The sequence below is a fragment of the Cupressus sempervirens genome, chromosome 5, assembly GCF_028749045.1.
Source record: "Cupressus sempervirens isolate cs-2001-9-10 chromosome 5, ASM2874904v1, whole genome shotgun sequence".
Taxonomy (NCBI): domain Eukaryota; kingdom Viridiplantae; phylum Streptophyta; class Pinopsida; order Cupressales; family Cupressaceae; genus Cupressus; species Cupressus sempervirens.
Window position 1 is genome coordinate 555,439,370 of NC_143122.1, and position 16,017 is coordinate 555,455,386.

At 35.4% G+C, this 16,017-nt stretch overlaps 1 protein-coding gene across 2 annotated transcripts in view; it reads right to left on the reverse strand.

The window, feature by feature from the left end:
• Positions 1-514: 514 nt before the first annotated feature.
• Positions 515-16,017, reverse strand: part of LOC149557140 (uncharacterized) — a 64,328-nt gene continuing 48,825 nt past the window's right edge. The window contains exon 8 of one of the 2 annotated variants that reach the window (XM_089831856.1): positions 515-927. In XM_089831856.1, the coding sequence (XP_089687982.1) occupies positions 812-927 (116 nt within the window). In that variant the 3' untranslated portion in view covers positions 515-811. Of the gene's footprint in view, positions 928-6,679; positions 6,811-16,017 lie in introns of those variants that run through there. The other variant, XM_089831857.1, reaches the window with a different exon arrangement.

The window sequence follows — 16,017 nt, forward strand, 5'->3', positions numbered from 1 at the left end:
GTCAAAACCCAATTATTTTTAAGATATTCATATTTGGGTCATAACTTATACCAACTCTTTGCGTGTTGCTTATTCTTATTCTTAATTAAGTTATTTGTTGGACCGAAACAGAGAAATAAAAATATGACAAACTTCAGTGTTGTTATTAAGCAGCGAAAATTGATGTTGCCTAGCTTCTTTTTCACTGATTTGTAGAGTACAGCCAGGCATCTCAGGGGCAGTCAGTGGACAGCTGGCCATCCTCAGGCTGTACCCTGATGTGCAATTTTTAACTGATTAAAACATTGTGAGCAAATCAATCAACTGAGCTAAATAGCAATCATGAATAATTCAATTTACATGAAGAATTTGCAAGCTTCTTCAGAAAATCAGATGTCCTATACCAGTAATTATAGAATCATCTTTGGCAGCTAAATACTTTTTATTCTCTATTGTCTCGATCAACAAAAGATTATGCCAGTTTTACATACATTTATGCAGAGTAATTTTCAAACACAATTAACTCAGAATGGGATGATAGTTAAGAAATATCAGAAGCCATATATTAAATGTATAAACAGTCCCGATACAAAAATAAGCCGATAAAGTATTACTTTACCAGGGTGGATATCATCAAAACTACAAAACCACAAAAATATCTGCAGCCCATATCTGTTCTGATTTCTGCTTATGAAGAGAATTTTTGAGCTTTGAAAAAACTCATATCAGCGATACTGAAAAAAATCCTCTTCTCTTCCTGTAAAGATTTTAAAATCTATAAAACCACAGTTACAAATCAAAGTCTATGGACTCATTTTATGGCCAGCTTGCTTCAGGCACAGGATCCAATACAGCAATCAATGTGGGCATTAAATCTCTGATTGAAATCCCCTTTTGTAATATCTCCTTCAAGAACTATGTTACATACAGGGCATGCAACAGAAATCCCTGTCAAGTAGTGTAGACAGACAGTTAGTCCGTGTACTCTAATAATTCTAAGTATAATTCCTAATCCATAAGATGAAATTTAACTTAATGATTATCTTCCAGCTTCCATACAGCTATTCTCGTTCACTACTAAATATACAAGTAAAAATTACTTGTTAGCTTGCACTTCAGTTTTAAAAGAATTAAACAACACAGTTGTTATTGTCAATACCATGGAAAATCCACCATATAAGACTGAATGTTAATAAATAACTCGAGAATAAGTTACCCAAGGGATTCTTGGAAAATTAAAGTGTTTATTGGCTCATTTTACTTTTCTGTATTAATTTATATTGGAATCACCATTGCCGTTACACCAAAAGCTCCAGCTGTCAATGAACGTCACAACAGCCAGAGACAAGGATCCACGGGAAGCAGTTAAGCACATGTCACAAATCCATCAGTCTATACTGAACAGTACCTTCACCTAGAGGAGACAAAGGCACCAACCTCCCGACAACCCCCCCTCAGCATGACCCGAGGGATTTGAACCTGTAACCCAGCGCTCTGGTACCACTTGAATATGAAAGACACATGTAATTCTAATCCTTAAATTTGACCACTCGATGATGCTTTGTTGTTTGGTATCAAACCTTATTACTTTGTTACATGTTGCGCTCTCACATACAGATTCTGGTGATGCTTTGTGTTTGGACCAAAAGCAGTCTTTATTGGTATTGCTGAAGATACATATACACGTAGATCAGTACTTTTGTATTGCTGAAAATATATATCTGCAGATCCGTACTTATTTGTATTGCTCGAATGACTTTCTTCCAACAGTGAAACCATATACCATTGCAACTGAGTATAAACCTCTGTTATTTCCCAGCATTGTTTCTTTGAAGATTTTTGTTGACATGGACAAAGTTGACTTCAATGTGCCATTCCTTTTATAATAATAGTGCCGTCTTTTTTTTTTCTTTATTGTTTAGGTTGTATCCAGCCTTTGCATTCCTTATTAATAGTGCTCCTTTCTGAGCGATAATACTCATTGATCTCTTGTCTTGCTTTATCAGGCAAACAAAAATGTGCAAGATATCTTCGACTTCATACAGTCTTCATATTACTGCCTTTGCTTTGATGTCAATTATAGTCATCAAGTTGTGTATACATATAATTAACCATTGTTCATCACTATAATTATTAATCAATTCCTTATATTTGACTTCTTCATTGTACCTTTGACATTGATAACACTTATCGTTTTGTTCACGTTCAAGAATTCCTTTGACATCAATGACAATATTTCCATCAATTTATGTGTCTATAATCTTTTAAGTATTTTTAAGCTAGTCAGTCTATCAAATTAACTGAAACCATTGCCAAAGAAAAACTCCAATATGCTAATACCCACATTTGACAGTTTGACTAAAGTAAATTCTGAAATCTGCGTTGAACTGTATGATAAAATATAAGGCAGTATTAGCATATTCACTGCCGTTTAAAAAAATCTTGTATTAAGAAAACCACTAAAGTTTACAAATCTTGAAGTATCTTCTACTGAATTAACTCTAAATTTGAGGTTGACTTAAAAAGTTGAAAAATCCAATCACAGATTCGCATCCATCTCAGCAAATAAATCATGAACAACCCTAAAGAAACAGCAAGTTATGTGGTAGCTAGTTTATAGCATAAAATAGACTTCACCACTTAAAAATTCAAAAATAGCATATCAATGAAAATTTGAAAATCCATGGTCACCTAGAGACATGGGATGTGATAATGGAATTTGGATAATAGGGGTCACCTGGAAATACTCGTGAGGATTGCTTCAGGTTTTTCTGTGCTGCTCAATCGCCAGGTAAACCTTCCTCGGTCCAGCGTCTGGCTTAAAACACTCTTCCCTAGTGTCACTATTTTTCTCTGGCTGTCCAAAATCGAATTCTTACTTCGGACAATTTGGTCAAAAGGGGACTGTCCCTCCCAAATAGGTGCCCCCCTTGTAGGAAGTCATTATCAGTTTTTACCCTCCTTTTAGGCTGTCATTACCTGAGATATTGGGGTCCATGTTCTGTTCCAGTTTGATGCAAGCTACATCTATTTTTGTACCTCTTATCTCAATGGTTGGAGCAAAAAGCCAGAATTCTTAAAGATATAAAGCTTTAACTGATCATGTTGGATCCACAATATATTTGGCTATCAAGAACTTTTTGCTTCCCTCAAGAATTGGGATTCCTCTTGGGTGTTGTTCTTGTCTCTACTTACAATCAAAAGGTAGCTGATTGCTAGAACATTAACATTAGCTTGGATGTACCCTTGCAGAGAAGAGGATCTGATGTTCTTAAGTAAGGTCAATCCTGAAGAAAACACGCACGGGATGGGATGTGGGGGTGAATCAATATCCAATAAATTTCACATATTCAAACTTTAGCAATCACAGAGCAACAATCAAATGTACCCACACAATTAAGATCTAGCAATGGAGAGCACAAGATGCAGACATGATTTTATTTATGTGGAAACACTTGCAGGAGATACCAATCACCATATAATTAGACACCTATCTAGTAAGAGATTCCTTTCACAATAAGGCTCCAATCTTTAATCCCTTAAAATAGAATACAAACTAGGGCAAACTTCTTGATCAATAATGCTTCATAGATCTGCTCAAGATCTTCACGTCACCACAAACAACTCTCATACAACTTGCACAAAATCACCCTTCAGGTTGAGATTAATTTAATCTCATAAATCTACTCATTAAGAAATATAAATCTGCTGTGATAACTTCATATTTCTGGCCTTCATACATCCAAAATATATGATTGAATATTTGCAAAATGAACCTCACAAGATCTAATGTTTAGACCTTCCAATTTTCCTCTTCAACTATGGTCACAACTCTTCAACTAGGTCGGCCAACAGCAAAATTGTTTTTATATATGATGCAGGAACATCCAGGTTGTAAGAACAACCTTGCACCACCCAAAAATATTGTCTAGTTTTTTTCGATAAGGGTTATCTTTGTGCAAAATTACTCTTTCTAGACATTTACTTTTAATAAATTATCTGTTGGAGCTCAGAATGTTCTAATTTCTTCCCAGGAAGTTCACTTCAGTTATATCAGTCTGTCAATAAAGTTTCATTGAAAGATCGAGTCTGGTTTTGAAGATCTTAACAAAAAATTGGTGTTGGCAGAGGGGTACAAAAACTTTGAACTCAGTTTTGAATGTTTTAGAGGCTCCAAAAAGGGGTCAAACCTTGGTAGGATAGGCACTTTGCACCTTAATCCTATACAGCACCTCGCACCATTTCTGAAATGAGGTTATAAATTATAACAGCCAATCGAGTCAACAAGTGAAGAGTTGTGGTCTTTGGAAGTTGCGCTACTTAAAATAGAAAAACAGAATTCCTTCAGAAAGACTCATTTGAGATCCAAGAGATGTTAGGGGCCTATTCCAATGTAAGAAAAAATAAATAATAGCCTCAAAATTAGGGTTTAGAATTTCTAGAACATTCTGGGGAGGTTAAAATTTCCCCATAAAAAGAAGGCCTGTAGGGTTATCTAGGGCAGTTCTATTGGTGTATGTGGTACTTTGTCTTGCAAATATTTATAATAAAAATTTCCATGTCTCTGTAGCATGTCATATTTCTAAATATTGTAATATCATTTCATTGGAGATAATAAAAAGCAAGTTTCATATTCCTGAGATTGTTTGTTCGGTTCTTGCAATTTGTTGTTTATTTCTCTACATTGTTGTGTGTGTTTGTCTTATTAAGGGGAATACCCTTCATCAATCTTTATATTTCAAAACCCAAAATGCATCTTGGAATGTCTAGAGCAATTCCTTTTGTCAACAGTGATTAAATGGATACATCCCTAAGCCTCAGATTCTAAGCAACATTAGCTATGATCACTGCCCAATATCTTTAATGATGAGTGAATCAATTCCATGTCATGCCCCTTTCTAATTCTAGTTAAAGTGGGAATACCCTTCATCAATCTTTATATTTCAAAACCCAAAATGCATCTTGGAATGTCTAGAGCAATTCCTTTTGTCAACAGTGATTAAATGGATACATCCCTAAGCCTCAGATTCTAAGCAACATTAGCTATGATCACTGCCCAATATCTTTAATGATGAGTGAATCAATTACGTGTCATGCTCCCTTCTAATTCTAGTTAAAGTGGCTCCATTAGACAATGATGGTTGAGAGGTTAACCTGCATATGGAACACTGTGTTTTGCTAAACATAACACTTTAAATTATCACAATATCAAATTAAAAAATTGTAACTGGCCTGAATTTGGCGACATCAAGGAGGAAAAGGAGAATAAACAGAAAATGCATGAACAGTTGGTATAGCTCAATTGGAAGCTTAGAACCTAAGTTGCTGATTTGGGTTCATGGATGTGCAGAATTTTTTTGGGGGAGTTTTGGATGGGTTTGGGTGCTTTTATATATATAAATATATATAGCTTTCTGGCATTTTTTTGGGTAAAGTTATCAAAGCGTTGCAAAATTCAAAGTTCCTTGTTTGAAGAAGCCACTAAACCTTCTTGTTTCCCCATTCAGTATCTGTTCAAACTCCAGTTTAGCAGGAGTTCATCATCGCATCATTGCCCAGGCACAAAACCGCAGTTTAGCTCACCCAACAGAAGTTCACTGAGATTTTGTTTATTGTTTCTAACTAGATAGGCTTTTGTAAACTGTGAACCAAATGCAATCTGCTTTAAAATAAGCTTTTATTTTAGTAAAACAAATTTTCTATGAAACCTGGCTAACTGTGAACGGTGGTATGCATTCTGGTTTAAACAGCAGAATTTTTCTCATTGTCTCTGTTATTTTAGCATCTGTTATATATTGTTAATATGAAACCTATGTTTCTGATCCTTCAAACAGGAAGTTCATTAAATTGTGTGATCAAATCCCCAATTGGGTTTAACTTTAATTTATAGTACTTGTTATCTCCAAAATCTGCACCCTGAAAATTTTGCTTTAAGTCCTAAAACTCGCAGCGATTTTGGAGAAACATGGGATCAGAAAAAAGTTGTAGGTAGCTTATAACTTGGCTGAACCTCCGGATTCTAGGTCGGCTCCTGTATGATATATCTTATACCTTGCTTATACTAATGAAAATGTGAAACTTTCAGATGGAAAAGGGAAAAAAGATGACCTAAAACACGGAAAACTTAAAGAAATAAGGTGATACACCAAGATTGATAACACAGAATACTACTATACCTGAGACACAATGAAAGATTTGATAAGACAATCACAAGAAACCCTATTTGAAAATCTGCTAGTTCACATCAATAATTTAAGAGAAGGTCTATGAACTTGAAAATATACGAAAGGAATTTGATCACAATCGAATACATCAATAATTGAAACACAACTCAAAACTTATGAACAGCTATTTATAAAGAAGGTACAAGATAAGACATTATTCAGAAAGGCCTATAATTAAAACACAATTTGAATAACATCAATCACCTTAATGCACACAACTAAATCTGTCAACTCCAAAACTGATTCCAATGAAAACTTTATTTTCATCAAAGGCCCTCAAAATAGTACATCTGCATAATGGATCAAAATCATATAGAAAAAATACACTTAAGGATGAAATCACATAAGCATCCTCCCTCAAAATCTGAACCCCTTCCTCAAAAATAAGAGGAGTATATATCTACAATACAACTGTCTCAAAGCAGGAAAAAAGGGTCGAAATAATGAGTTAACTCATTATTAAGGACCTCTAAAAACTTCAAAAACATGCTCAAAATATCTCGAACTGAGGTTCCACCAACCATGCATAAGAAAAGTCTAAAAATGTCTCCCAAACTGCCACAAATCACTCCATAATGCACTCTGAAGTCTTCAGTCTAAACTGTGCCTGTAAAAATATCAACTGAAGTTACCCCTTAAAAATTGGCATTTAAAAATACCAACCTCTCCTCTAACTCATTTGATTCTTGACTTTTAATAAATTTTAATTGCATGAAAGTTATTATTTAAATAATTGATTCATAGAATATCAATTATAAAATAATAATTACAATCTCAATATTATGCAATTAAAGAATAATATAAATAAGTCAAAAATGAGTTTACATTTTTTTTTTTTTTTTTTTTTAGCACTTATCATTATTTTGCATTCAATAAATTATTATTATCTCTTTAGTTGATTTGTAAATTATCAACTTAAAAGAATAATAATATTGCAATGTGCATGCAATGCAAAAAATGCCAAAAATATGCCTTAAGTCATAAAAATCTCCTCAGCATACTACGGACCCGAAACTCATAAAATGCGATTAAGGAAATGATAAAAAGGAGGAAAAGGGTGTTATTGTGTCATTTCGAATGCATGATGAACAGCAGCAGGTAAACACGATAGGGTTAAACAAAACCCTAGCCGTCCAAACTCAAGCCCCCATTGCAATTTTTGCTACTATATTCGCCATTTACTGATGTATATGCTTTTTGGCCTCTGTTATGGTGTATTTCTGCTGTCCAGCATGAAAACGTGTGGATTTGAAAGAAGCCGACTGGTGTTTACTGTTACTTGGACTCCATTTTCGCATTTTTTGTTGTTTAACAAGCCTGGAGACACACGGCTGCTAAGGAAAAGTGAGCCATACTAGTTATCTGCAGTTGATTTTTTCCTTGGACATCATTACAATTTTCTCTTTTCCTGATGCCGTGAGTCTGACTCTATATTTGATATTTTCTCTGGTTGTGGACTCCCATGCAGATTTTGAGACTCGAATGCTTGGAAACTTATCTCTGCTGTTTGGAAACAAAAGATGAAACCACGTGGCCCTAGTAAGTGGTCTTGTACTCTTCATGTGAACACTTCTTTGCTTCATGGGTAAAAAGTAGCATGCTGCCTGGTTACCCTAGCTATTGTTTCTAAAAATATATTTGATTCTTGCCATTTCTGTGGTAATTGTGAGCTTGGACGCCATGTGGGTTTTAGAACTAGAAGAATATTAAAGAAAAACCACCCCAAATCTGTTGTTTCTTATGAGATCTTCTGCTTGTTTTGTCTATTTTAAAACACTTTTTCCACCTTCTACTTCTGCTGGAAGCTATTATGTATAGAAATACTGCATCTACTTCAGATCTGTGCCATATTTTTTAAGGATTTTCTGTTGTATGCTAATTTTTCTCAGACATTTGCAAGAACTGTTGTAAACCATTATTACCTTCTTGAAAGTAACTATAATACTAGATTTCTCTGTTATTGGCTCTTTGATGGAAATTGTCATGGCATTGTATTTTCTTTATGAAGGTTTCTCTGCAGTTTGTAATATCCATGAATTTTCCTTTTTGCTCCTTTTGTTGCATATGAAATTTCCATTAAGCCATTTGCAAGTAACCTGTAGATAACTGTGATACTCCATTTGTGTTAACTCCATGCTGGGTTGCTGTATGTACTGGTATGTCACAAAATTTATGAGGGTTTTTTGAAGAAAGTCATACCAGATTTTCTTTATTAGTTCCTACTTTCATTGCTGAAAGTTGTACATGGCCACCATATTTTCAAATGTATCTGTAATAGATGTGAGAATCCCTGTTGATTGAATCTGGTTAAACTCTTAGAAACTGAGATTTCTTTACTAGAAACCATACCAGATTCTTTGCTTAATGATTCTTGCTGTGCATGAAAAGTAGACACCATATCCACTGATGTATTTGCCAAAGATTCATGAAGCTCTGTACTGATTATATTTGTTTAAACTACTAGAGACTGTTTTCCTTTGCTGAAAGTAAACATTCATACCAAATTTGATGTTTTTGTCTCTTTGCTGTATATGAATTTTTTTATTGCCATAAAAGATTTTAGTAAAGATCCTGAGCATCGCTTGCATCAATGGTATGTTTCTGTAACATCTTTTCCTTTTTCTTTTTCATATCAAATGTCATACTTCATAAAATTCAGACCTGTGATATCCTATATATGCACACTGTGATATTAAAAAAGATATGGTTGGTCATGCTGTAACACATCAGAATAGATGCATATGCTCTTGAATTTGTTTCGGATTCCTTTTAATCTCACTTCTACTAGCTGCCTGCTCATTGTCTTTATCTGAGAATGACATTTAATTTGCTCACTCTGCTCTCTTTTAGCTATTCATGCATTTCTTGATATGCTTCTATTGCTTTACATCAGTTTATAAGTAAAAGGTTCCAAAACAAAAAATGAATTGTCCCTTTAATACTTTTATTTTTCCGCTATTGATCTCTCTATCTGCTAATGTATGTCTGTATTTTACTGAGATGAATACCATGTAGGATGATGAAAGTGAGATGAAGTGAGCTATCAGCATTGCTTAGATCCATTGGATCTAACCCATTCTCTTTTATGGAAACAGGGATTGGAAGCACGGGAAGGGTGAGATCCGGAACAGCAAGAAGGTGGATGCAAATGGACGCCACTTCACCAATCATTACAGGCAATGACTGGTGCCCATGACCTTTTTCTCCCTTTTCTCCTCTTTTACGTTACTCATTTCAGTATAGTATAGGTGTATATCAGTACGTAGGGACTACTCTCACAATCAGATGTGTGGGAGAAGTTCACTTTCAGCATTTGATTTCTATCATGATTTGCTCCATCATACAAACATTGTACATTATTTCAAAATCAATAAAGTACTTTTCTTTAATGCATTCCTGAGAATTACTTTGAAAGTAATAAGCATGTACGTTTTCCTCCATTTGAACATGTGTGAAAATTGAGCAACAGTACTCTCCAGAGATTATCTTGTCATCACATGGCCATTGAGAACACTCCATGACAACCATGATCCTTCATCTTTGCATCAAAACAGCTGCTTTAAAATTATTGCAAACTCTGTCTTGTTCTCATAAGCATCACTGTTGTGACTAAAGTATCTTCAGTTTTGGCGTTTTTCTTTTTCTTGGGCCTCCAGATGCACATTGGATGCCCCTGGAGGTGCACAGGATGCGCATCTCAGGATGCCCATGGGGCATCCACAGCCCTGAGATGCGCTTCCTAGGCACCTCCACCTCTGGATGTGTCCGCATCCAGATCCAAGGATGGGGCAACAGAATCCAGTAACTTTGTTAAGAATGTTTGGAAGTACTAATGGTTTGCTTTCACAAAGAACGCCTTTTGAAAGCTGCTCTTCAGGAATAGATGCCAAAGAAGAAATTAAGTTTAAGCAAAAATCTAGGATTCGATGCTTAAAATAATGTGATAAATTCTGCTTTCTTTCATAAATCTTTGCTAAATAGATGAGCTCATAACTGCATCAAGGCTCTTAGTATGCAAGACGGGAACAAGTACGGAAGGTATGCAACGAATTGCCCAACAATATTTCTAGTACTCATTTACAGCCCAACCTCTAGATGAGATGGCCCAACAGAAACTGTTAGAGATGCTTCCCAGAATAATCTAAGATCAGGGCAATGAAAAAGCTAAACATTCCATACAAAAACTGAATTACAGCCATTTGCACTTAGAAGTTAATATGAAGAGGAATCCCAATTAAATTCTATTAAACATTATGGAGTGTTATAAAAGGGGAGCTCCTTAAGGTGGTGGAAGAGGTAAAGACAACAAAAACCATTGTTGAAAATATCATGAATATATCATGGATATCACGATTCAGTGATTCACAAATGAAAAAGATATTATTTCTGAAAATATCGCCGACACTATTTTCATTTTCTCGTGGCAAGCTTAAATGCAAAAACTTGCGGTATATCGCAAGATTTCTCACAAAAAATCGACATTAAAACAATTAGAAACTAGAACAAAATTTTAAGTTTCTTTTTTTACTTTGTATAGCAATGGAAAGTTGCATTTTGACATTACGTTTTAACATTGCATTTTTCCATTTCGTTTTGAGCGACGCCATTCATTCTAATTGACATAAAGTTTTGAGACTTGTTCCCTTTTATTTTGAGAAACACCATTCGTTCTAAGCAACATAAAGTTTTGAAACATGTTTCATTTTGTTGTGAGCGACCCCATTTCATTCTGAGCCACTGCTGGTTGGAATTAGACAGCTATTGTTTTATAACAAGGTATTGGCTTATTTCTTTGTTTCACATGATTGTCGATTAAAATTCTCTAACCACTTTCCTGGCAGCTTCCACTCATTATTTGAAGGAATGTGTGGCTTCTTTTCCAAGAAGCCCCTCTTGTTCTGCATGATTTATACTCGAAACGACTGAGTTTGAAACCCTATTCAGTATATGTTCTATAAATTTTGTGTATATGTATGTGTTTTTAAGATTATTTTAAGAAATAATATATTTTCAAATGTTCCATAAAAATGCTGATTATTGTTGAGTATTTGTCGATTCTGAGATTTTGAATTTTTTTGGGTTGGTCGAGATATTGCAGAGATCGAGTTTTTCAACTATGATAAAAACAATGCTAAAACAAATCCAGAAACTCTTATAGTTCATATTCCAAAAGCTACTAATGTTGAGGATATTTCAAGTTGTAAAGTTCAAAGCTATAGCTCTATGGAATGTCTGTATAAATACGCACCAAAATTATGGAAGGCAAGCTAAAACCTCTGCTTTTCTTGGTTTCTAAGGGCATCCATCAGGATGTTCCTTTATCCCCTTTCCTTGTCATCATTTTGGAAGATTGGCAACAAAAGCTTGTCAGTAGAAAAATTAATATTTTATATTGGCCAAAGGAGCTTGTCCTCTCACCCATCTTCAATTTTTGGATGATTCTACCCTGCTAGGTAAAGCTAATTACTTGGAAGCTCAACAATCGTAAAAACTTCTTCCATTTGTTTCAAGAGCTACCGGCAAGCTGGTTAATCATGCCAAATCTAGCATCATTCTTTTTCCCTGATCAAGTAGACTGGAGGATCAACTCTCAGCATCTTCCACTTTAAAAAGGATCACTTCTGCTTTAGTATTTGGGAACCCTCTTGCAGCTAAACAACCTAAATAATTACATTGAGTTATCAACAAAGGAAGGATGAAATTGCAAAAGTGGACTAATAAAAGGATCTCATCAGAGGACGAATGACATTGATTAAGGCCATCCTTCAAGCCTTGCTTCTATATGTATCCTCTATTATGAATATTCGAGATCAAACTTTGAATTGCTTAGCTTTTAACTCCTCCATCAAGCACAATAAGGCTTTGGCAGTTAAACTTTGTAAAAGAATGCTTATGACTTATGTTCTGTTGGAAGCTAATATTGGGTGATGTTGGATCCCCTATCTGGAATGGCAAATCCGCATGGGAAAAGCTCAACAAGCTCAGATTGACACAATTCTTTTAGGTCATCATCTTTCAACTTCCTCAATGCTCGATTCAGTTGCTTGGGGAAACAACCCTACTGGTAAATACATTACTTCAGGCTATGCTAGTCTAGGCAAGACTACTTGCCACCAGATGAAGGATTTCTTCAACTTCATTTAGCAGCCTGCTATCTAGCCCAAGATGAACATGACTTTTATGGCCTCTTTTATTGTGTTCTATGTTTGGACTATTAGGAAGCCATCACATATGGTTTTTGGATCTCCCGTGGATGGTTCTCTTATGGAAGTCTTTACGTAAAGTACTGAATATTCCATAGTTTAGCATTCAATATTTTGAACAGCTATTCAATCATGAAAAAGCCATCTTCCTAAGGGATTGAATTTCCTCCCTGCATTCCTGTTCTGGAACATTTGGAACGAGAAAATCACAAACTTTTCCAGCAAACTAGCAAGGATATCAATTATGTTTGGGAGAAAGCACTGGAAGGAGAAAAATTGCAAACCTTTTCCAACAAGATAGAAGGGATATCAATTATGTTTGGGAAAAGATCAAAATTTTCTACCTTAAATTGTCATTCCAAAATAGGAGAATTCATGTAGAATTTATGTAACAACTCTCTTTACAACCTAAGACTTCAATAATTTCTGCTTTTTGACTGAAAAGAAATATAAGTTGGAGAGACCTTGGGCATCTCCTCCTGTTTGTTAAATTTAGAACCAGAATAGCATAAACAGAGAGTAGATGCCTTTAAAAAACAAGAACACTAGAGATACCCTGGGAAAACCCTCCTTCTCAAGGGAAAAACACAGCCATACCAAAAGCAATGTTATTGAATAATAATAACAAAGTCTAGGTAGGCAAGGTCACGAACACCAACAGTTATCAAAAGACACACTGGAATACAGTTCTTTGAAGACCAACAGCCACTCATTCCCATGCTAATTTGATGATTGAAGTTACCCATGAAGATAAATATCATGACTATGCTAAGTCTGTACAAGGCTTCATCATGAACCATCTGAGGCACAAAGAATAGAAATAAACAGACAGCTGCAGGAATAGAAGATTCCCCTGATGCTACACATAGCATGCTTGAATCAGGTGCAAAACTTCAACACTCCCTTATAGCCAGGGAGGTATCTTTCCAAACATCTACATAAGCACTAGAATCAAAGTGCAGAAGCAACCATCGCAGGTATGAAAGATAACTCCTGCAGCTACATATTATCAACATAGCAAATATCACAAAGAGAATGCTGATGTAACCATCGCAGGTATGACAGATAGCTTCTGCAGCTGCCAATCTTCAACACTCTTGGGTACAGTAAGTTGAATATGGGTGGTGCTTCAAGGGGTAATTCAACTTAGGCTAATATGGAAGGCACTGGTAGGTATTCAAATAAATTTGTGGCTGCATTTTTTGCTGAAAATTTGGGACATAACTTGATGGGCTCAGGAAATGGCATAGGATTATAGGTTTTTATGGTTATTGAAGGGGTTTCTCCTTTAATAGTTTGAAGACTTTTTATTACAATATTTTGTATAAACCTATCTTTACTCTGTTTTTCTATGGTTTCCTAACTTTATATAGTTTCATCAACATACTCCTACGGTTGAAGACTTATATGATATAAATGGGATTATAAATGTGTGTTTATAGATAAGAATGTTTTTTCCTTTCTTACTTATAAGGGGTAAGTTCCTGCAGCCAAATATTGTGAGCAAGGATTGGTTTATGTATGCATTAAAAGCTTATTATGAGTTATTGGAATGAATATGTGCTTTGGCATATTGCATGCGTAGTAATCTTTTGTGGGAACAAATCAAAGGAAGGAGTGTGCGCAAAGGAATTAATGACAAGGTTATGCAGCCACTATGTATTTATGATGCAGCTGAAGATCAGGTTGGAATAACTGATAACTGTTGCGTAAATCCAGAAGTTGTTATGTGCTATATTTGCTGGAAGATTTTTTCAGCTGAGATGTGCGTCGTAATGATGTAATTTATTGTGTTGTTGTATCCTCGTTTGTTGAGGCTAGATCTTAGGAAGTTAGTTTTTGTAGATGCTTTAAATAAAGCTGTTGAATCAAGCCCTAATAGTTAGTTGAAGGGGAGACTGTAATTACAGTAGCATTTTCAGATATAGACTCTCATCTTCCAGTTTGTACTGTTTTATGGTTTGATATCAATAAAATTACTATTGTTGTGTTTTAAGTATTTGAGTTTGAATTTGTAATCGTTCACTCATCCAAGAAAGCCCACTTGGTGAGCAAACCTAGTTGGTAGAATTAATTTTCACTGTTTTAAGATTAAGTAAGAACTTTGTTGCTCCTGCAGCCATTGGTAACAGAACCATTAGTTGTTCCTGCAGAAAAGGCAAATGGTGCAGCATCCTATTTGTATTTCCATTTCTGTAATTTAGATAAAGTTGTTTACACTTGCATATAGATTTCATATTTCTGTTCTTGATTCTATAGGATAGAAATGACAATTAAAGAGGTTTAAAGCATATATTTGTAGACATCATTTCAAGTTTATGTCCCTAGTCAATAAGTAAATGGGTCTAATGAAGAGTTTTGGATGCTATCTTGGATGTCCAATCCATGAGAACAAACCTTAGTTTCCAGTTCAATCATTTAACCAAGCATTTTTGGCATCGTTATCGAGGATGGTGTCACTTTAAACCTTTTCCAAGGGTCATTTTTAGGAGTTTGTATGCATAATTAGTTGTCTATAGTTTCATTTAAGTCAAACTTAGCACTATTTTATCTGTATGCATAGATGAAGAGACCGTCTTGAGAGATTTCTTCCTTAGAACAATCGATTTGAAATAGAAGAAATTGTGTATCCTGAGCAAGAAGACCAACAACCTGAGGGACAAGAAGAAGACCAACCCCTTGAAGAAGACCAAGCTATTGTGGAAGAACCACCATTTGAAAATCAACCTACTATGTAAATCTTCCTTCATCATCATCTGACGAATCATTAGGCTTGAATAATATTTTTGTTGCCTCTATATACCAGGACAATCCTCTAGTCATTGTCATTTATCAGCACCACCACCCAAAATGGCACAGCCCACCTTTCCATTTCCCATACCAGACCTTCAAGATAACAATAATCTGAAAAATATTCATGCGTCTACTCTTCCCAAGTTCTATGGCCTAATTACTGAAGACCCTGAGACCTTTTCTCTTTCAATTTGACATTCTTTGTAGAGGGTATGACTACACAATTGATGCTCATAGGCTGAAATTGTTTCCCTCTGCTCTGAAAGAGGCAGCTCTAAGATGGTTCATGGGGTTAGGAGCTAATGTTGCAGTAGATTGGGATGGAATGAAGAACTTCTTTCTTGCTAAATACAAAGATTATTGCAGAGGAAGTATGGAAGGAGATGATATATTCAAGATGTAGCAGAAAGATGATGAGACTCTTGAAGACTATGTTTCAAGATTCCTCTGTAACTTACAAAGGAACACTGAACATCCGCTGAATGAGTCATCTCAAAAGCATCTTTTCTTGAGGGGTGTACAGGAGACTTGTGTACAAGCCCTGGACCTTTCTATGGGCGTGTGGTATTTCAGCAAGCACCGTGGGATGGAGGCTCGAGGCCCAAGAGCATGCTATAAAATTCTAGGGGCGGTTTCTATTGGTTCAAAGAATGAAAGTCTGTGTCTATCCGATAACAGCATTGGCCCGAATTGGCCAGAAGGATAGTAGTTGAGTAAAGAAGGTCTCAGTTTGACCATAGGGGCTCTCAATGGTTGGTGGAGACATTACACAAAGCACACGGGAGGATATTAAGAGGTATTGCAAGAACTACTCAAGG